This window comes from Apium graveolens, mitochondrion, assembly GCF_009905375.1.
Source record: "Apium graveolens strain L.+W99A mitochondrion, complete genome".
Lineage (NCBI taxonomy): Eukaryota > Viridiplantae > Streptophyta > Magnoliopsida > Apiales > Apiaceae > Apium > Apium graveolens.
The window spans coordinates 275,001-297,500 of NC_058313.1; the positions used below are offsets into that span (position 1 = coordinate 275,001).

General features: G+C 44.1%; 7 protein-coding genes across 7 annotated transcripts; 3 read left to right on the forward strand and 4 right to left on the reverse strand.

The window, feature by feature from the left end:
* Positions 1 to 3,731: 3,731 nt before the first annotated feature.
* cob (apocytochrome b) lies at positions 3,732 to 4,904 on the reverse strand. The gene has a single exon. The coding sequence runs from the start codon at positions 4,902 to 4,904 to the stop codon at positions 3,732 to 3,734; it is 1,173 nt and encodes a 390-aa protein (YP_010185191.1).
* A 356-nt stretch (positions 4,905 to 5,260) lies between these two features.
* Positions 5,261 to 6,178, reverse strand: orf305a (hypothetical protein). The gene has a single exon. The coding sequence runs from the start codon at positions 6,176 to 6,178 to the stop codon at positions 5,261 to 5,263; it is 918 nt and encodes a 305-aa protein (YP_010185192.1).
* Positions 6,179 to 11,216: 5,038 nt separating this feature from the next.
* atp8 (ATPase subunit 8) lies at positions 11,217 to 11,714 on the forward strand. Its single transcript has one exon. It carries the CDS (start codon positions 11,217 to 11,219, stop codon positions 11,712 to 11,714), a length of 498 nt encoding a protein of 165 aa, YP_010185193.1.
* A 580-nt stretch (positions 11,715 to 12,294) lies between these two features.
* orf165a (hypothetical protein) lies at positions 12,295 to 12,792 on the reverse strand. Its single transcript has one exon. It carries the CDS (start codon positions 12,790 to 12,792, stop codon positions 12,295 to 12,297), a length of 498 nt encoding a protein of 165 aa, YP_010185194.1.
* A 367-nt stretch (positions 12,793 to 13,159) lies between these two features.
* On the forward strand, positions 13,160 to 13,573 carry orf137a (hypothetical protein). Its single transcript has one exon. The coding sequence runs from the start codon at positions 13,160 to 13,162 to the stop codon at positions 13,571 to 13,573; it is 414 nt and encodes a 137-aa protein (YP_010185195.1).
* A 5,561-nt stretch (positions 13,574 to 19,134) lies between these two features.
* On the reverse strand, positions 19,135 to 19,740 carry rps1 (ribosomal protein S1). The gene has a single exon. It carries the CDS (start codon positions 19,738 to 19,740, stop codon positions 19,135 to 19,137), a length of 606 nt encoding a protein of 201 aa, YP_010185196.1.
* A 455-nt stretch (positions 19,741 to 20,195) lies between these two features.
* Positions 20,196 to 20,921, forward strand: orf241a (hypothetical protein). The gene has a single exon. It carries the CDS (start codon positions 20,196 to 20,198, stop codon positions 20,919 to 20,921), a length of 726 nt encoding a protein of 241 aa, YP_010185197.1.
* The last annotated feature ends 1,579 nt before the right edge of the window (positions 20,922 to 22,500 follow it).

The window sequence follows — 22,500 nt, forward strand, 5'->3', positions numbered from 1 at the left end:
ACCAATAAAAAAAAAAGGCTCATCAATCGCAGACAACCAATCGGCAAAGGTTGTTGGATTTAGTCTACCATTAAAATATGGAACGCCTACTTTCACCTTCTTTGTGATGTCTTCTTCAGTGTCATAAGGCTCATAGTAATCTCTTTCAAGCAACTTCCCCATTCCAGTCTAATCTAAGAAGGGAGTTTGTGGCACTTGTGGGGGCCTGCCAACCCGGACTTCCCGTCTCGGAACTAGATTAGGTGGCTGGTCCTCTTGTTGTTCACCTTGTTCAGCATCTCCTTCCTTATTAGTCTTTCCTCCGGATGATTCTCCTTCATGATTGACCGCCAAGTTTCCTGTAAACTGAGGCTGCTGCTTCAGATTATAGATCTCCCACACGAGCATTCAGGCTACGGAGTTGTTCATTCATGCCCTGGAATTGCTCCACCAACTGTAGTAGCAACTCGTTTCGTTGATAATCGGTTAATCTTCCTCGAAAGGATTTTCCCGTACGAGTAGACATCCCGCTCTGATACCAGTCACCGAGCATACACTCGTCAACAGCTGCATTACAATTCATTGGGATTTGTTCGCCTGCCACGTGACCGGTTTCAGATGTCTTCATCTCATTAATTGCTGCTAACGAGGAAAACCGAGATCCAGTGCCCGTAACGTAATATGTCTAGTCTCCTAGTGCCCTTTGGGAGGACGTTGCAGATGTCCGGGAGTGCCCCCAGATTGAAGTTATGCGTAGCTTTGTGTAATTGAGCTTGACTTAGTTGGTTTCAAAGGGGCCCCGCGGCAGGCAACCAAGTCTGCTAACCTTCACTCCCTTTTTCTGGTACTGCTTGCTGAGATCGGCATATAAAAGAGAGGGATCGGATGGAAGGATTTATCAACCTTTATTTCTTTCACTTGAACACAGAAGTGAGCTACCTCTATTCTATTTGAAGTAACGGATTCACCTGCCTGCCTTAGACAGAGACGAAGCCTAGCTTTCTTCCTTCACTTATGAACTAGAACAGAGCAGATTTCAAACCTTACTTGAAACTCTTTCTCGCCTAACGTCTCTCCGTGCCTTATGAACATTGATTTGCCCTCGAGTAGCTGAACTAGGTCAAAACTAGCTACTAGGAAAAAAGACCACTATTTGAACATCAAGCTTGTGGACAAGTTGCTTCCCTTTCTGTGCTTTTACGCTGGCCTCTTCGATTACATTCCTTTCTTGGGTTCACTAGAAATGTCATCTCTCTCTTCCTATCCGATATCAACCATCAAACCCTGTCGGATAGAAGCCTACCTACTCGGCTCATCTGTTTGCCCGAGTTAGACCGCTAGCATCTTACCTTACATCAAAAGTCCCTACCCCCACCTTTCTCTAGCCCGTCACGAGCAATCGAATGAGTTTTGGGAAATGTGAAAGAAAAGAAGATAGATGCCCGGTGTCTCATTCAAGCTTTAGGCTTGTTCGGAAAGTCCTATCTTTCCAGCGCTCGCCTCTAGCCCTATCTTTCGCCTAGGTGGAGAGGAGGCCTATTCGCGGCCTTTTATCCTATACAATACGCACCTTACCTGAAGATCAAATTCCCCCTGGCGAACTATTCATATTAGATTCACCGGCTGGATTCAGGAAGCGTGAAAGCGGTCAAATGGAAGTTGTTCTTACTTTCGAACGGAGAAGCACCAACTCCAACTATTCATGCCATCTTCATTGGGCTGACAAGAAAAGGCAGCTTCCAAGTCATATCCCCCCTTCCCCCGTCAGGCAGCTATCTGTCACTCACGGAACACTAACTTAATCTGTCTTCTTTCTTTCTTTTACCACCAGCATCTTATCTCTTTTCATCCTTTCCGGTGGCACTAATAGAAAGGAAGTACTTGCCAACGAACCTTGGCCCTCCACTCTCTCCCAGCGAATCAAGAAAGATAGTGCGGTCAGTAAATGCATAATTTGGAATGGAATCCCGGGATTGAGAGACGGATATTCGCCAGGTCCGGTATTGGATCATTTGCCGCTCACTTTCTTCTGATTCTTAAATGGATTGAATTCAGATGGATGTCCGTGAAAAACACTTTACACAGGCCCTATTTAGCGAAGTCCCTCCTTCCCAACCTCTCCTTAGCACTTCTTTCTTTTCATTTCAAGGAAGGTCAACTCTTTACACTTCGGAAGTCGAAGTAAACTCTTTGCCTTCTTGACTGCCAGCATCAAGACGTGCGGTTACCTCATAGCAAACCTGGGAGAAGGAATCTATGTCTGGTTTTGAATGCCCCATTCTTTCCGCGAGTGGTTGGGTGCCCGAATACACTAAGGCGGATAGGCCTTGTCAAGCTTTCAGCTAGGCTCCATAGTTCTCTTTGTAGCCATACTTATGAGATCCCGGTCAAGATAAAAAAAGAAGAAGGCGCTGTTAAGCCCTATTCATTTCTCATAGCTCAAAGGAAGTCGAGCCCATATTACATTACCTAGAGCGAATGGACAGGAAAAAGAAACCAACTCGGTCTTAATTAGTATGCTTACTCAGTGCTGTGAAACCAATGGTGAGGATTGGTCACATAGGTGACCTACAGTTGGGCATATACACAAAGAACCTAAAAAACAACGAATTGAAACACTCAATTCATCATGGTGTATGGAGCTGAAGCTCTCATTCCCCGGTCACCAGTCTACGATTGGCAGTACCGCATCGATTGGGAGACATAGAAAGCGATCGTTTACACAAATTGATCCATCCCGAGGAAGATGGCAACCTCCTGTGCAAGAGCAACAGCGTAAAGCTTGGCATGATAGGCAGTTACGTCAGAAACCTATTTTCAAAGGCTACCAGACTTGGGGTTAGCTACGCGGAGCATCTCTTTCTTACCTTTCGGGTGGTCACAGGGAAGCTCTCTAATAGATCACTTAAGACAAAGGAAATGAACTACAGCAAAGGTTAAGAACACAACACGGATAACCATTTTCAGGAATCAGAGCAGAATTCACCCAGCAGCTCTGTTCTCAGTAGGAGAAGACTCGCAACCAGATACGTTCGTTCGGTCATTTAGCACGAACTTCACTGCCCTAGCGGGAAAGGCCCTCACCTTCGGTAACATCCTTAGCCCGGAACAAGAGCAGGGAAGAGATTCTTGAAAAGAGAATGCGCCTCACGACCATCATAACCTAACTCCAGGACTGCTACGGGCACTGATCCTTCTATTCAAAGTAAAAGTTTCTCCTGTTGAATAGAAGTGCACGAGAGCAGGATACAAATGATTCTAGAAGAGAAGATAAGACTGATTCTACTACACCTTTTAAGCGGATCAAAGACCTAGATGACCCGTAGACAACATCATATACGCGGTAAACTAGCGTAATGCTAGCACTTAACCTTGCCGAGAGATTGGCACTCTTCTTCTCGACGAGAAGATTGATAGTCATGTGCCCTAGTAGAGAGCTGATTCGTCTGTTCGTTTAGGAGCTATAGACTGAGCTTCTACTTCTTCGCGTCAAGCTTGTTCGCCTGCTTGAGAATAGGTCTTGCAGAGCCTTTTGTGTACATGTTCAGCCGCCCAATCAGCATTTCCACCTCTCTAACTCTAGAAAGCTATATCTCAACATAACCCACTATCAAACTCTAGAAAGCTATATCTCAACATAACCCACTATCAAACTCATCCGCTTGTACATTCTTGGTGTCATACTCACTCGTAAATTATTGGTGTCATAATTTTTCTATTTTCAGGTGTGATCGGTCTAATCCTTGGAATAATTAGTTCTCTTTGAAATAATTAGGATTTTCTCTTTGAACTCGTCCCGGAATGGGCATTATGGCAAAGAACAAGAAGAAGACAAAAGGAGAAATTTGTCCAATAGTCACAAATGGTGCCTCCACAGGTTGACATCCGATCCAACCTAGTAGTAAGCGATCCGCCAAAAACAACAAATATATTATATGGTAAATCGGGCGAAATTTTGCACTACGTACATACATACTTTGATTTAAAAAGGGTAAAGCCAACAGACATATAAAAACTGGTGCTATTGCGGCTACACCTCCCGCTTTGTCAGGTATACTACGAAGAATGGCATGGATCGGTAGGAAATACCATTCCGGCACAATATGAGGCGGGGTGGGCATCGGATTAGCAGGTATATAATTGTCGGGATGCCCCAAAACATTAGGAGCATAAAAAATGAAAATGGAAGAAAAGATAGCAAAAGCTACCCAACCTACTAGATCCTTTACATAATAATAAGGGTAAGAAGCAATTTTATCCGTATATGAATTTATACCTAATGGATTATTTGATCCATATTGATGCAATGCGCCCAGATGAAGAATACTGGCGCCTACTAAAAGAAAGGGGAGTAAATAATGAAGACTAAAAAAACGATTTAAGGTGGCATTGCCCACGGAGAAACCGCCCCAAAGCCAAGTCACTATGGTATCTCCTACTACAGGTATGGCGCTAGCTAAGCTTGTAATTACTGTAGCTCCCCAAAAGCTCATCTGACCCCAAGGTGGTACGTATCCTATAAAAGCTGTCACAATCATTAATAGGAAGATTACAACTCCGCTACACCGAACAAATTCCCTAGGACTGCTATAACTCCCATAATATAGACTACGAAACATATGAAAGTGAACCACAATGAGAAACATACTTGCCCCATTAGCATGCATATAACGGAGAAACCAGCCCCCTTCAACATCTCTCATAATGTGTTCTACGCTGTTGAAAGCTAGATCCACATGAGGTGTGTAATGCATAGCTAAAAAAACGCCAGTCACTATCTGAATGACTAAACAAATACCAGCTAACGGACCGAACCCCGCCCAATAATTAAGATTGCTCGGGGTTGGATAATTTATCAAATGCTGATTAAGTATGGAGAATATAGGTTGTTTAAGAAGAGAGAATCGTTGGTTCCTTATAGTCATTTCATTCTCTTTTCTATTGTGTATCCTGACAACTCTTAAAGTAAAGAAAGCACACCGCTTGCCTATTCCGCCTAAGCGGCCCGGTGCACTTTTCCTTAGAATATAATGAATTGGAAGAGAGTAGGTGAGGTCTTTCCTCACAAACAAATAGGAAGGGATGGTTATTTCATTGCATTGATAGAAGTCTAACTAGAAAAAGATCTATCTATTACTTTGTGAGAAGAGAATCGTTGGTTTGACCGACGGACTACGCGGGAAATAAGAGATCTAGGCAAGCAGAACTGGGCGGGGGAATTGCTGTTTCAAGCGCCTTGCCTTTACGGCTCTTTCTCGGGCGCCTCCGTTTTAGTTTTCGTTTACCCTTTTTTTCTTTTTTGGCATAATTTCATTCTTTCCACCTCATCCACTAATCGACGAAAGAAAGGGCACCCTTCCCTTTCTCTCCCTAGGGCCTTCCCGGCAGCTAACCAATCATAAGGGCCCTTTCCCTCTAGGAGCTTTTCCAATGCGGCCTCCCATTGCCCCTTGCTTACCTTGATGGGGGAGCGTAACTCCTTGCTACAAAGGAGCTTTAAGATCTTCTTCTTCCAAAAATTTAGAAGAAAAAGATCTGCTGAGTCAAGTTCCGGCTGGCCCGGCCGAAAACGCCTGCCCTTCGACGGCAGGTTGATAATCTTATTCAAGTTCGAAATAAAGGGGCTTTGAAACTTTTTCTTCCCCTCTTTCTTCCCCTCTTCGGACTTGATCCTGTCGAGCCATGTCTCTATATCCTCATCCTCCTCGGATACTGCATCCGCTTCTGGGCCAGCAGGTGCTGCATCCGCTTCCCCAAGCAATTCTCCCTGAGAGATTTCGGGAGAAGGAATTACTAGCATTTCCCCCTCTTGGGGTTGGTTCCCCGCGCCCGCAGCCACGAGCAGGTCTGAGGATCCCGCAGGATCGTGGCCCGGATTGGGGGGGGTACTATTACTTCCCCCCGCATCCCCCAAAAACTGGCTAACTGCTTTCCACAGTTCACCCCCTCCTCCTGTCATAAAGACTAGGTACAACATGAAGTAGAAAAGAAAAGCAACAAAGAAGAGCAGTGCAGCTCTGATCAGAGCGCATCTATTAATATAGAGGCGCCCTGGTAATTTTATAATTGTTTTCCCATAGACACCTGCTACTGAAAAATGAATATTGATCCAGACCCGGATTCCTAGAGAATACAAAAACAGAGATTTCAAATTAGTGGACAGATACTTGGACACAGGTACGATTTTCAATATTCTCATATTTTGTTTTCTAAATGTTTTGCTTCTTTAAAGCCCCCAAAATCAGGGCTGTGTTTTAAGCCCACAAGGCTTGGCTTGGGACGGCATGTTGGTAGCCCGGTTTTGTTAGAAAGAAGAGAAATAGGCAATACGTTTTGACCTAAAATGGGCGACCGACCAACGAAAAGATCATTATTTCGACATCGTTGGTAGTTCAATTTAGACCATAATACTGCCTTCAACAACCCAACGACTCCCTCGTTTGTAGGCCGTCTTAAAATCATAGAACAGACACAAAACACCCATTTTCAGGTTGGGTTGGTCCAACCAAGAAAGACATGGGAGTTTTAGGGACACCTGAGATAAGTCACACTTGGACCGACTACTTTAGTCAAGATTGGCTATCTCTATATACGCAAAATAAAGGCGAAGACTTTGCTCGTAGTTCCTCTCTCCTTAGTGTACTCGTGGGACTCGGTAGTGCGCTCGTGAGACATCGCGTAAGAGCGCTTAGAGCAGCTCGTAGCTATTGTATGCATGGGAGTGATGATATATTGATTGCACGAGCTAGCCGATTCGGATTGAGAGGAAGGTAAGTTCTGATCTAATATATGAAGACCTGTGTCGCACATCCGCTGCTAGAAGGAGTGAACTCGGGGTGAGATTGCTGCTTACTTGCTTGTGTCGCAGATCAGCTGCAAGAATAGGGTGAAAGGAAAACTTTAAAGCAGAAAGGCAGACGAACCAGGCAAATCATCTAATCCAGCGATGTGTTAAGCAAATAAGCAATTTACTTTTTCTCCACTGAATTCTTCACCCAAGTTTTTGTTGCAGGAGAAGCGGTGACAGAGCTGATCTATGATAAAGAGACAGAGAGGTCAATGCTTTATGTTAATAAAATAGGTCTTTAAGATCTTCTCCTAATCTGGCTGCTGGTACAGGCTTCCACCTGGCTGGATGGGACTTTCTAAATGAATTGATTCCTGCAAATCTAGCCTTGTCGCTTGATTCTCCGCTTAGAAATCAGTCATAGGAAGTTCAATTCTACCTCTACGCCAACTGCCCTAGCCTTTGCTTCCTCGGACATCTATGTGCTTGTTGATGCCTATTCAGACTCGGTGCCTCACAGCCATTACAGATTGAACTTGTCTGGTACGACTTCTTCCTTTAAATTAAAAGAGTTGTTCCAAAGGATAAAGGATCGGCCAGTGATTAAACCTCTTGTCGTACGTTTGGCTTCCGGCTTCTGGCCCCACCACTCTTTAATCAAGGAGAGGCGAGACTTCGTAAACTGGGATGGGACTATCCATACATTTCACTACTCCTTTCAGGCTTAGTTCGTAGTTTAGTTTAAGGAAGGCGACCAGCTCTTCTCAGAACCCCCGGGGAAACTCAAAGTTGTCTCTTGACCAGCTCTTGGGAATTCTGTGATATTAGTAAGCTAGGCCTATAGAGTTGCTTTGGTAAACAAAACCCCTGGAATTGCTTGACTTCTGCCTCTCATTACTTCAATTGGCATTGTATCACGAGTGTAGGAGTTGTCAAAGAAAAAAGATAAGAGACTCACTCACGGAACACTTTCTATATCAACGAAGTTCTAACCTCTGAAACATAGAGATATCAGCTGCTCTTACCTATTACTCTATTACATCTTACTCATAGCTAAAAGCAATTTACTCATACCTCGCTCTTTTCTCAAAAAAAAAGCTAATCTACTTAGCTTGAATACGAACTCGAACAGGGATATTCCATTAAGTTCAGGGATTCACCCCGTCCTTCTTAAGCAACTCTCACTCTTTCTTTCCACCGGATACCCTTGGCTCAGACAACCACACGATGGAAAAAGTTTTATGATAGATTGATCAAGGAAAAGCAATATCTATGAGCTGATCTTCCCTTTAGGCTGAGGAACGTAACTAGTTTCATTCCTTGAAGTCAGTCTGCCCAGGCATTCACCCAAGCACCAAGCCGGAGCAGAAGGGCAAAGCCAAGCCAGCCAAAGAAAAGAGGGATAGGCATGATTATTCTATTCTAAAGGTCAAGATACCTCCTTGCAACCAGACTCTCACAAGTCAACTACCTCTCCATAGCCTATGCGACTAAGCAAGTCAACAGTTTGTTAACAAGAGTGGCATATCCGGCTACAATCTTTAAACATTTCATCTCCTGTTAGTCGAGCCTCCCTCCCAGGCTGTGCTTTTCTTCTAGAGCGTTCTTGCCAGCTGGAAAGCATTCTGAGAACTACTAGCGATAATATACGCCCAGTGTCGCCGGGCGATTCTGTCCTTCTCCGCTTACTAACTGAGTTTCTTCCAACAAAGTTAGAATCTCACTCCGCCTTCGCCGGGGCTAGCTGCGTGGCTTCAACCCGTTCGCTCTCAGAATCACATCCAGATGCAAGAAAGCTATAGAATCAAGCTAGGAAGCTGTAGAATCAAGCAAGATTGCTTTACTACGAGAACAGGAGCAGGGCTTGAACCTGCAGTTTCCCATTTCCTGTTTCAGAATTTCTAACAAACATTATTGCTTTCTTTTCTTATGATATTTCTAGTTAGAGAGAATCAATTCAATTCCTATGGTCGCCATGGATGAAACGATTCTTATATCGAATACCCTCAGACGCAACGCACATCTATCTAACAAAGCAAGCACTTTCCTCGGTAAGGCCCGGGTATGCCTCCTACCTTCCTTCTGCAGGAAGAGCTTCCGAAACTACCTAACAACATTGCATTCTATACACTCTTTCTTCTATCGTTCATTCGCGGATACAAGCTAACGCTTTTGGGCTAACGCTTGTCTCCCGCATTCACTAACTACCATAACTAGTTGAGATAGATCGTTCGTATCCCATTTATAGGTATACTCACTTGCCTAGAGCTTTCATTGAAAGGTAAAGGAGCAGTATCAAAGAAACCAGCTCTATATCATAAGCCAAAGAGGGGAGATGAGATATTGAGTAGGCAGTAGATATGGCTTTGGGTCTCCCATATGCTTAAAAAGTAGTGTATGGGGGGGAAAGCTCGACTCTTACAGAGGGAAGTCCTTGGCTGGACAGACTGAGATTGAGAGACAGACCAGGCCAGGCTACTTTCTATTCTATAAAGAAGAGACCTTCTTTATTTCCGGCCCACAGGATAGAAAAGTAGATCGTTCAACTCTAGCTTCTGTTTTCATTTTCAGGTCCCACATTGAATCTAAAATAGATCTTTGCTACATGCTGCTTAAGACATTTAATTCGAAGAAAGAGAGAGTGAGCAGCTGACTTGCAACCCCTAGGTCATAAGAATCTACCGATTAATACTTTTGGTCGAGTTTTTTTCGCTCCTAGCCGCTTTAACAACAGCTGCTCTAGCTCTTTAACTCCTTAGTTACAAGAGAGGGCTATCTACTACAATGGGACATAGCTTCTCCTGTCTCCTTGAAACCGCAGGAACAAGAAATAGCTCCTTAACTTCTTAGCTACAAGAAACTACAACAGCTACAAACAACAGGTTACGAAGTAACTTGAGCTTCTTAGCTCCTTAACTACAATAGCAAGTAAACTTCCTCCTCTCTTTAGAAAGCCCACAGGGTCTTTAGCTCCTTAACTGCAAGAGCTCCGAGCTGCAATAGCGACTTTCGAGATCTCGGTTCAGATCTGTTTGAAAAGTAGCAAGACGAAAACTGCTACCTTTTCCTCTCTGTTTAGGAAGGGATTCACTAGTAACCGAGCAAATACGAGATCTTTTAAACACGGGGACATAAGATCGATATTTCCATATCCCTTTTCAGACACATCAACGAGAGAAAGCACTAGTAGAATCGGCATCTTCCTTGCTAAGGAGGTTGGATTCAACTTTATGTAATGTACGCGGTTGTCATCGCCCAAAGAAGTCAATAACAAGCCATTGTTTGACCAATCGCGTATTCTCAACCAAGAAGAATAAGACAGGAATGTGCTGTAGAACGGGTTCTCTCTCTAAACTCCTTTCCACAACAGTAGCTGAAAACGAGGTCTACTCTGTTAAGGAGGCTACTTGAGCAACTTTAGCTACAGGAACACAAGCTACGAGCTCATTAGCTCCCTTGGCTGCATTTGCTACTTTCGCTTCTTATTTACCAGGAAGGCCATAAACTACAATCGGCAAGGATGAGCTTTCTCCTCCTGTCTTGTCCGTAAAGCCTGTTACTAAAACGGGACGCCGTTACCTTTCTCCGGCTGCAGGAACACCGGCGCATTAGCTACAAATAGGAACAGCTACAGATGAATGCCCAGAATCTGCTGCTTGAGAACCGGAAGTGACATAGAAGAAGAGTCTCAGTTTGTGGGAAAGAGCTGGTGCCTTTAATATGCCTTGCTAGGTACTATCCTTAAAGTAAAGGAGGAACCGTCCAAAGAGGGTCATGCCATCCCATCTCGTGAGGGGATCTTTTTTCTTTCCTCTTTCGGATAGGTCTAAGGGGGGAGGAAAGGACAATTGCTATTTCATCCGGTGCTTTCTTTATCTTTGCAAGAAGGTTTGATGGAGGAATGCCGGGAATGAGAGATGGGGTACTGGGACTGGAGCTAGTGGTTAACTATTCATATTCATCTTCCTCTCCCTTGACGGGAGTGAGTGCAAAGAGAAGGAGGCGGAGTAGGAATAGGAATTCGGAATATACTTTTTGAAAGAACGACGTAACCGGCAGCTATTGAATAAGCCTTCCCTTCTTCCTTGACTGGTGATGTGGAATAACCGGTGTGCAGATGAATTAATTACCGAAAAACTTTCAATCTCATAAGAGAATAAAGAAAGTAGCCTAGCAGCCCCGATACGCCGAAACCTCTTATTCCGGCTAACTTACTGCCGGAGTCATAAATTGCATAAGAGAAGAGACGCCGTATTTTTTATTAAAAAAGAGCTCTTCCGAATGATAAAGAAAAAGGGTGCTTAGGTTCGTTGGAAAACCCAACGTTTGTACATCCTTCTCCCATGCTTTCCGTTGGTCAAAAACCAATAAAAGTTCTCTAGACTTCTTCACTACTCGTACAGGAAGGACTCTCTTTCTGTCTGGAGGGAATACTTTGTTCGAAAGAAAGATGCCTCAACTGGATAAATTTACTTATTTCACACAATTCTTCTGGTCATGCCTTTTCCTCTTTACTTTCTATATTGCCATATGCAATGATGGAGATGGACTACTTGGGATCAGCAGAATTCTAAAACTGCGGAACCAACTGGTTTCACACCAGGAGAACAACATCCGGAGCAAGGACCCCAATAGTTTGGAAGATATCTTGAGAAAAGGTTTTAGCACCGGGGTATCCTATATGTACTCCAGTTTATTCGAAGTATCCCAATGGTGTAACTTCGCCTACTTAGTGGAAAAAAAAATTGGAAAAAGCAGGCTGCTCTTTAAGAAGATTCTCTCTTGTTTCGGAGAAATAAGTGGCTCACGAGGAATGGAAAGAAACATATTCTATTTGATCTCGAAGTCCTCATATAGCACTTCTTCCAATCCTGGATGGGGGATCACTTGTAGGAATGACATAACGCTAATCCATGTTCCACACGGCCAAAAAAGCTTCGGTTTTTAATCACATTATTTTATTACTTGATAGAACTACAAGGGTCTGATTCTTCGAAATAAGAGGATATGTAGGTAGTTCGGTTTCTAGCCGGATGCGACCCCCCCTGAGTAACAGGAATCACACCTGAGTAACAGGAATCACACAAGGGTAGATTAGAAACCTCTGGTAAAATGCCCGCCCGTAACCCAGCAGATAAAGTACATTACATAGTCCGTTTTAGGGATTGGCGATTTACCCATTCAGTGACTTTTGGCATTGGACGTTCCCAAAATGGGTACTGCCGGGTCGGGTGAATTCAATAATAGACGCCTGTTGGCATTCCAGCCTTCCTTCGCTTTCAGGGCCTATCCGAATCCAGTACTTCTTTTCTTGGTCGTGAATATATGAACTGGTTGTTCGCTGTTCAAGAATTCTTGTTTAGGCAGTTCATACCATCCATACATAGTGTTTTGATCTAATATTTCAATTCTTCCGTGTTTCAGCAGTAGCCTATTGTTCCAGGGAGCTAAGGTCCAAAATATGGAAGAAACAAGCGTTTCCGCGACTCTACCACCCAGTAAATTATGTTCCACTTAATCCCCCTCTTTCATGGCCACATAACTTTCCGGCTAAGGAATGGGAAATCTTTCTCCTGTTCCATGAATCCAATTTTCATTTCATCCGGGAAAAGCCATCTTTTTCTCAACAATGTCTTTGTCATTTGATCCAATAGCGTTCCGTTAGATAGGAATAGATTTGATAAATACTGATAACTCTCGGATAGAGTATTAGAACGGAAAGATCCATTAGATAATGAACTAGTGGTTCTAAACCATCTCTGGCGATTAATCAACAATTCAAAGTGCTTTTCTTGCGTCTTCTTGATAAACCAGCGTTTATATATAGATGTAGGAGGATCTGTTTGGGAAGTAAGAAGCCCCTTTGACATCTCTTCATCTGCAAATAATTCTCGATGTGAAAACACAGAGACAAAGAGCTGATCTTTGAATAGGAAAAAGAGTGGATCTGCAGGGTCCCAAATGAATTGGCTTATTCGAAAAAAGCCTTGTTCTTTGGAAGATCTATCCCGTGTCTGGTACTGCATGGTTCCACTCTGCAAGAACTCCGAATCATTCTCTTGAAGCTCGTCCTCTTCATCATAAAGGATCCGCTTGCCCCGAAATGACCTGGACCAATAGGGAAATCCCAATTCATTGGGCCTTTCGATACAATCAAATAGAATGCCCCAAGGGTGACATATTCTAGGAGCCCAAACTATGTGACTATGTGATTAAATAAATCCTCCTCTACCTGTTGCGGATCGAGGGCCCCTTCCCCGAGAAATCTCTGATCAAGGATAGAACAAGATCCGTTTTGCATCATATCTAAGGGATTCCTTGGTTCGGGCCGAAGAAGCAACGTCACTCGAGCATAATTTATGGCCATGTTAGATAGAAATCACCAGGCCGTAAATGAGTACTTCGATAAACAGATTCAAGAAATGCCCGATAGATAAAAACGAGAAACTGAACGAATATAGGAGTCATGGAGGCGTGACTGTGAAACCATACTTTGGTACAGTTAACGAGGTTGGTACCTATGGTAGCGAAAGGACGCATCGAGAGGCTGATAGAGTTCTCTTAGATAGAAAGCAGTCCTTGTCAGCTACAGTGGCACCGATGGCCATAGTTGTTAGCGCTAAGCAAAAAATAAAGCTTTCGACCAGAAAGCTAAAGCTTTTTGACCTCCCCTGCTTAAGAACCGGCTTTTTACCTGTTACAAGCGAAGCAGCGCTTTATCTTTCCGGGTTGAAGCGATTACAGCAGTTCTTTTGGGGGCCATATGGTTCGCCCGGTAATTTACTTATAGCACATTTTATCCTTTAGCCTTAGGCTGAGCAGTCTACAAGAAAGAAGGCAATGGCAATGCAGACAAGGTGAATCGGACTCAGCCATCTCATCTCGAGATCAACGGGATTAGAAAAGCTCATAGGAGAGGGCGATCCAGGACCTAGCGAGGGGAGAGTTATAATCATAGAGACATATATTCAAAAATCTTCTGGGCGCATCGGAGAATACAGAGACCACTATCAGTAGTATATGCCTTTCCTGGGAAAAGACCTAGAACATACTTAGAAAAAAGGGCGAAACTTACATGAACGGCCGCGGATAGAATGACGAGAGGGGACAGCTGTTCATACTGCCACGGGGGATACAAATGGGTTCCGCTCTTCACACCTTAGCTATGTGAGTGCGCGGTACAAAGGCCTACATTTGAGAGACATCGCCTATAGCACCTGACTTGATAGCGCAGGCTTATGCCTGACCTTTTGAATGCACACTTTGAATATCACCATTAAAATGAGACTTTGGAAACTGACTCGTAAGAACATAATAGTCTCCTTACTTAGTATCACTCATATGTACTCAACTTTTTAGTGTTTAGATCAAGGCACCTATATTCTTTATATAATTTATTCTCAAGATGCCTATTCGGATGCCCATAGAGAGGGGGGATTCGAAGTAGGTCAGGTCACAAATAGAGCCGTCTTTGAAAGCTGTCCAATCGGCCTCAATCCTCTAGTGGAAGAGCAATAATACGGTAAACAGGAGCAAGAAAGGGGCTGCCATTAATTAGCTGCAAGGGATGAGAGAGGCCTTTTTCCGGGTAAGGGATGAATGAGGCCTTACGAGGGCTCTTTCCCACTTAATAGATTAGATTCATTCCTTCGTTACGGCGGTTGAGGCGCCGTTCAGAGGTGCTATTATCAGAGTAGGAAAGTTAGCCAAGTTATCCTGCCTAGTTTCGATAAAGCACCCCTTATCGCCCCACGGCACCAGGTCTGGTTAGGACACACAGCGTATTCTATTCCGAAATAGCGGATTGAACGGCTAGCGAACTCCGGCAAGAAAACGACGAAATAGCTCATAGCCCGGGTGACTTCTCTTACTTATTACTTATTATTTATGGGATCCCCCTGATATATTCAGCCAGCTTGTTAGCTCAGCCTCTTGCAGTCCCTCGGGACTCGACATTCTTATAGGATTCCATTTCGTCTCCACAAGTTAACCTGTCTGCCTGCAAGGCCCAATCGAAGCAGATTGTCCCCGACCTTAAGGGTTCCGGATAGCGCCCCTTCACTTGTAGTTTCGCTACTCTAAGACATCAACACCAACTCAGGCTCCAGCCCTAACTTCAGCTTTAGATGAAACTTAGAATTAGGCACCAGCCTCGGCCTAGGCACCGGCTTCCTTCTTCGTAGTCTTCTTCTTCCCTCGGATTCGGCATAGCCTTCTTCAGATTATTCATCCTTGTCTTCGTCTCTGTCTACCAGATCGGATCCAATCAAAGCTGTTCGTCCCCCTTCTCGGCGTTCCCGGAGGGTGGCTCTTCACTTGGTGTTCACTATTCTAGGGTCTTGGCACTAACAATGGCGCAGACTTCCCGCAAACAACACATCAAATATGGGTCTTGCTGCCTCCCTCTTCCCGGGTAGCGATATATGCCCCAGAAGCTAAGAACTTCTAATATGTGCTATACCTGAAAGCTCTTCATCAACATATCTTTCTTCTTCTTTTCTTTCAGAACCTCAATAGCAGCTGATGTATCAACAGATTCGCTAACACTTCTTGAAAAAAGAGCTGACTCAATAGCAGCAGAGTCAATAGCTTGAGCTACAGGAACTGCTGGTACAGCTGAGTCATGGGTACAACCCGGTACTCATGAATTAAGAATCTCATATATAAAAAAAATGGAATGTTACGACCTAGGTACCATAATTCAATGTTCCGACTTTAGACCTGGATCGACTACTGACCTCTATGCCGCCCTAACCTTCTTGCCTCTCAATCAGATCTACTGGCAAAATAGCCCATTTCTCAACCTTTTGGTAGACGGATTCCTGACTCGTAAATGCTATCCTATACCCGGCACACTTCTATATATATTTCTGCTCTCGCGAACTTAAAGATTCTATTGTAAGAATTTCATTTTCTCGTCCACAAATAGGAGTTAACCTAGTTAAGCCTATAAGGATTCTCTCTTGAGTCATTGTGTATTAATACAGAAATAAGTAGTCAAAACAGCTGCTCCAGCGAAGACTTTAGATGCGGACATAGCTCATGGCGAAAGGAAAGGTCTTGAAAATCACTCCTTTGCCACTCTTTTTCCAATTAGGAGTACTAGCATCCCGGGCAAGATCTATGGCTTCAGCTGCGGCTAAGCGAACTGCCTATTCTATTTCTATAGAAGTGAATATGAAGAAAAAGCTCTTCTTTCACATAGTGGGAGGCCGGCCGAGCACGGATCTGGGCTTAAGGCAAGGAGTGCACTGATAGCACTAGTCGAAGAAAGGCAGTTAGCTCATAAGAAGGCGGGTAGGTAAGAATAGGAAGTTTAGAGGTGTGAAGGGGTTTAGGAGGGAGTTCTTTCACCCCCCAAGAGGCGCCTTTGTATGGAGCAAACACTGTCCTCCTCAGCAAGGAAGGGCCCCCTTGGAAATGCACCCTGCTCCTTCTACGGATGCTAGTATCCTTGTTCTTCTACTCGCAGGCAGAATAACCTTTGTTGGAAGAAGGGCTGCTGGTATTACATCAATCACTCTTAGACTCTTAGCTGTGAACAAAACTCAAGCTTTCGCGCGGCAAATGCGCTTATCTTTACCTTCTCGATCTGAGAATGATTACGCGTAGTAGCGGTCAGTCCTTTTCCTGTTAGATAAGCCTTTCTGTGCACCGCACTTTTGATTACTCCCGCTTTTTTTTCTGTCTGTTCATACTGGTGTGTGCTCTTAGCCACAATCTAGACTTCTATCCTACTTGGCTTATGAATCTGCATTCTCCCCATGCCCTTGCTTTAACAGCCGCTGTTAATGTTAGTCATTTCTTGGTGGTTGAAGACATGCAAACAACAAAGCAGCACAGTTATATCGTTCTGGCCCACCTCCCGGAAGTCCTTCACTTGATAGCTACACACATTGCGGGCATTCTCTATGCTCTATGTGCTCAGGCTTTACATTCATCTTATACCAGTTTATGGGCAGTAGCAATGGCTTGATCCTAAGTTTGTGGATCTAAGTACTTCATTTCAAGGGAATCCCGAATGGACTCATTAAAATGAAAAGCAGCAATAGTGGTTTCCTCAGTCACATTATCCTTAACTGAAGGCAGAAGCAGAAGCAACAAATTACCTTGATTTATCGAGCTCTTGAAGATCCTTCTTTTAAGATCTCGGAAATCGGCTAAAATTGAGCATTCTATCGCAAGAATAGGACTCCATAGGTGGTTGGTTACGTTACATTAATGCCTAAACGCAGAATATCGGCTAAAAAGAGCTGCCGTTGGAACTTCTGGAATGGACTGATACCCGTAGAGTGACACGATAACCGGAATCTATCAATTCCCTAGTTTCTATATGAACAGCCCAACCCATCCTGCTTTTCTAGCGCCATTGACAACACGACTTCGCTCTGCTCATCCTTATCCTTATGAATGAAAAGGGGCGGATTTCACTTTAGTAGAGACTTGGTTCGGTATCTTTAATGGAAGTGAACTCGAGGGAGAGTTAGACTCAGTTTCAAAAGAAAGGGGATTCTCACATAATGACGATCAAGTACCAGTTGAGGAATATAGATAAGAAGAAATTGGGCCAACCCGCGAGCAAGTTGGAGAAAGCGCTTGATGAGCCCCTACAAAAAGTCGAGTAGTTCCAGTGCAACCACATATATCCTACAGAAAAGTTTTGCTGTTTCAATGAGTCGGTGCGCACAGGAAAAAACCATTCCCTGCAAAAGGGATGGGACCCCCGACCGCGTTTATGACTCGTCCGTACCGCCTCTCGTTTAGGTCGACCGCTCTACGACGGCGAAGCTTTTTTCGAGAGAGGGACTTGACTGACAAAGGTTTCCGAATTCTAATTATTAATGCCGTTGTTATACTCCCGCCGCATTGATATTCTTTGAACAGCGGTTGCGCTTTGAAATAAAGGTAGTTGTTTACTTGCTCAACCATAATACCAGGCCCCTATCAATGACAGGTAAACTGTGCTATAAAGTACTATCATATCATCCCGTATGGGTTTATCCTCTCTCTCTTATCTTCGATCAAGCTACTTCGTTCCTTCTGTGATGAGAAATTACCTAACGAAAGCTAGCCTTCGTCCACATCTCCGGGAGTCGAGTTAGACCGCTTAGTAGGACCTTCAGGCTTATCCACGCTAGAGATGGACGTTCCCACATAAAGGAATGCTTCAATTAACTCGGGTATAAAATGAATAAATTCTGACGAAAGATAGCTATTCTTCTCTATAAAAGGATGGTTATAAGTTCACCGGGCAAGGTGGTGGAGTAATTAAAATTTCCAAGCATCCAGGGATAAATCAAGTTTTTATTTTAGAATCGGACTTTCCTTACTTAAGTGAAAGCGCAAGTTTGCTCCTAACTGGGGAGGACCCTAGAAGGTAGTAGAAGCAAGCCGAGCTGGGAGCTGGAGGCTGTCAATGGCAGTTCTGTCCCTCGCATGTGGCATGTTAGTAACTTACGCCGCTTTACTTATGAATTTATGTGTCGAGTTTTATGGTGACGTAGGCAATCTTATGCTCTTGTTTCTCAATTTGAATTGAAGCCATGTTCACTTAGTTTATTATGCTATCTGAACCTGGATGTACTATTGAGCTTTGCTCGTGCAGAAATGAAAGATGAAATGAGCCCTGCTCTCCTTTTTAGAGACTTTTCTCACTCCCATTTCGGGCTAGACCATCGAAATCTTCAACTTCAGGCTAAGCCTACAGAACATATTAAATCACGGATTAAGTCGACATAACATCCTAACGTTCAGTCAGGTTTTTCCAATTGGATTTCCTTTTGCAGGTAGAAGTAGGGCATTTCACTCACCTTAGAGTGAGTGAGGTGATTACAGAAAAGTAAAAGAACTCTGTAAGAAAAAAGTCCTTTACCTGGTTGTCGCATCTTGTCACCCTGTCTGCTTATCTGTTCGTAATGCTTCCTTCTTCGATTGAATGAAGTCCTTCTGAACTGGAATCATGAATGGGACTCGAACCCATATCTACGTGCGACTTTCCTTTAGTTGATCATGACGGGAAAATCCCGCTGCCGGGGGTCTCGGCGCCCCCCTCCACCTTTCGGCGAGGTATTTGCCTAGCTGCCTTACTTTTAACCCACCCCCTATTCTTATGCGCCGTCGTCTTACCAAGACCTTATGTTCAAATAGAACCGCGCCCCTCTTATCGCCCCCTTATGGGTCGCGGCGGACTAGGTCGAAGAAGAAGTGCTCGTTCATGTCGTCACCCCAATTATAAGAATTACGATGGTACGGAACAATGAAGTTACGTAATCCTTTATTAAGGGCGTTGACATTGGCGTCCGGCGAGACTGATAAGAAGACTCCTGCTGAGCAATTGTAGCAGCTCTGGCACCCATTGACTGCCGCTGTTAGAATACCACAATAGTAACCCCCTTTTTGGGGTTAATGCTTTCAATGGTGAATCGAGGAAAATATTTCCTTTTGCGAGAGTGCCTGAAAGGCAGAAAAGTAAGAAAGCCTGCGATGGCTACTGAATAACCTCTTTTGATTTTACGACAAATAAGGCCTTTTACCTTTGTATTCGTTCGCCAAATCTTGTTCAGTTTCATCCAAGCTCGGTTTTTTCTGAATCTTCGTGGAAGAAGAAGCGGTTCACCAGCCACTACATCTGTGGATCCCACCAATTTCTTAAACCTGGCGGCTGCTCGCTCTTTGATCAGTGATTCACCGGCCACTAGATCGATGAAGAATCTCTCCAAAATATGCTTTTTGATCGGTGATTCACCGGCCACTAGATCCAGGGATCCCACCTTATTCTCAAACCTGGTGGTTCGGTTGATTGGCACTCCTGTAGGCGCATCTTGCATACAAATTATGGGGGTCCCAAGTCCTGCATCCATCAAGAAAATGTCTTCCCTTAAGCGTAAAACTTCAGACTTTAAGGCGTTTCCACTACATAAGAAAAAACTTGAATTAGATCTTGGAAATGATCGACTCAAATAGATGGTCATCATAAGCTATTTATTTTCCTCCTCTTCCTATTAATCAAAAGCTTATTTTAAGTCGATTTAGCAGAAAACTAATCATGCCTTAACTAGAGCTCTAGAAAAAGCCAAGGATCAGACTTCTGCTGTGGATTCTAAGAAGAAGGAAGCCGGCTTAAAAGCAAAGCGAAGCGCATGCGATGAAGGAAGAGAGAGACCACCAATACAAGTGGGTCGACTTAAGCATCGATTGCGAAGGCGACAATGAAAATAGAACCTGCCATTTTAACCAATTTCAATGTATTTAGAAAGTGTTCAGTTATCTTAATTTTTTACTGATTCCATAGCATGAGCCCATTGCAGGGCTTGACCGCTCACCCTTAAGAAAGAGGCTCTAAGTTTTCGGTTCGAATCCGAATAAGGGTTTCTTTTTTTAGGTATGCCGCTCCTCCGAGTAGGAGCGATAGTTAGATGTGGTTTTGCCGATGACAGATCTCCGTTTCTTTATAGGTTGTTGTGGATTCCTAATAACCAGTTACTTAGTACGACGCGGGGTTGTTCCTTCGGCTGCAACCCTTTCTATTATGGTTTTTGCCGTTTTCGTAATTTCATTATGTTTCCGGGTTTTCTATAGATTTTTTATGAACTTATGGGGCCGTCCCTTTTGTATTTCTATTTATCTTGTTATTCTTGTTTATGCAGCCATCGTAATTTCCTATGGACGGATTGAGCTAAATGCTCATCTTATTACAGGATTTGGTAAATTATTGGGGGCAGGAATTATAATTCTTGGGCCTACGGATACCCTTATTAATCATATGATGCCGAGCGAATCAGTGGATTCCGCTAATAGCTCCAGCGGGAGCGGGAACTGGCGCGATTTTCTAAACCCTTCGCCACAACAGGGGGAGGCGCCCTCTGGCTTGGATCAAAAGCTGCAGGATTCCATAAAAGATAAAGTTCGGGAGGAAAGGGGGGATCTTGCAAAAGATCAAAAAATAGATCAATTGCAAGAAGTGGTAAAAGAGGACTTGGACGCCGGCGGCAAGGCGGGCTCTTTTTGCGTAATCAAACAAATCGAAAAAGAGCAAGAGGAGAAGGACTTAACAAACCGACCGGCCACCAATTCCATCTTTAATGAAATAAAAGAAGCATCGAGTAAAAACCAGGATGGAAAGGGGGGTCATCCTGGACCTTCTGCTTCTGGGTAGAGTGAAAGATTCGCCAGGTGTGAAATCCCGTTCTGACTAGTTCCGTTTGGTCGATTCCGGCATACATAAATGTAGAGCTGGGCAGCGGCTTTCCTTTTATATAGATCGGAATTCAATGTAGCCTTTAGTCTAGGCGAGGCCTCCGCATCGCGGGGGGGGGGAAAGTGGGTTAGTGGGTTCCCCCACCATTAGGAAGGTTTCTTTACATCTAGTGAATAAAGGTCGGCCCTTCAGCGGTACTTGCTCATCCTAAAACAAGCGTGCCCTCTTCTGGCGAGAAAGAGCCTTTGGGCTAGGGAGAGACAGATTCCAGCCTTCTTCCCGCAACAAACAATCGAGCAGAAGGTCTGGCTGTGCGCGAAGAAGAACTTGACTTCGGCCATTAGTTAAACAAACTGCTTTCGCGAGTTGTTGAGATTAATTCAATCTTTCTCTCGCCCTTAGCCTGAGCCTATTCTTCTTCACGTGAAAATGAGCTCCATCTCCTATTCTGTGTTCGTGGATATCTGTACTATTGGCATTTGCCCATCAAAGCCCTTAATCAATAGTAAAGTCCGAAGGTAAGGCGCATTCTATAACAGCTCTTATCAATACAGGGACGCGAGAGGAATTCCTCGAAGGTAGTACTAAAGGGATGGGGCATTACCGGTGTTAGCGACGGAGGGATTGTTTGCAAGAGAAGGTTGCCCAGTTAAGATACGAACAGGAGGCATGCCACGCATAGTATAAAAAAGGGCAGAGAAGAGGATTGATGGACAGCATCCGCTCTTTGACACCCGTAATGGGCATGGTATCCCCATAGTCAAAGCAGAGAGAAAGAGAAGAGTTAGAACAAGAAGGATTAGTTAGCACTACCCCAGATCCATATGCATAGTAAAATAAGAGGGTAGACAGAGGTGCAACCTTATTGGCTTAAGCTTCCTATTTTGTCCATGAGGAGGAAGAATACCGGGTTATCGAATCCCCTGCATGTGAGGGTGGTAGTTTATGCCAAAAAGATTCCCGAGGACAAAAGTAAATCAGAATAGGCTTTGAGGGAGAAGGAATCCCCAGCTATTGACTCAGCTACTATTGAATCCGATCCTAGGGCTTTAAAAGGCTTTATAAATGAAAAGGCTTTAAAAGAAGAGTACGAGTTAGCAGGGCTGTCTCACCTTGGGCTTGTTGGCCTAGCTTTTGGCGGAATAACCGCAGTAACCTCCTTCACCTAAATAACTATCGTATAGCTAACACGAACGGAATTCATTAATATTTAGCGATGCACCAGCTTTTTGGCCCAGTCAGCAAGCTGAAAAGGTATGGTATAGCAGCCTTTCCGAGCGAGCCTCTGGGATCTCCTGTAAACCCCCATGATGTGGTAAAGGGAGGATATTAGGGGAAGCAGTGAGTGGAGATTCCCCTGCAGAGAGCCGGATGAGGGGAGACCTTCACGTCCGGTTCGGAGGGCGGGGATATCCCGACCCTACTATCATTATGCCTTTGCAATGTTACTTGGTTCAACTCTATTTGTGACCTTTTCTCGTATGTGGGACTCTCTATCTTCTTGGGTAGATAATCGATCGTCTTTCATTTGGATAGT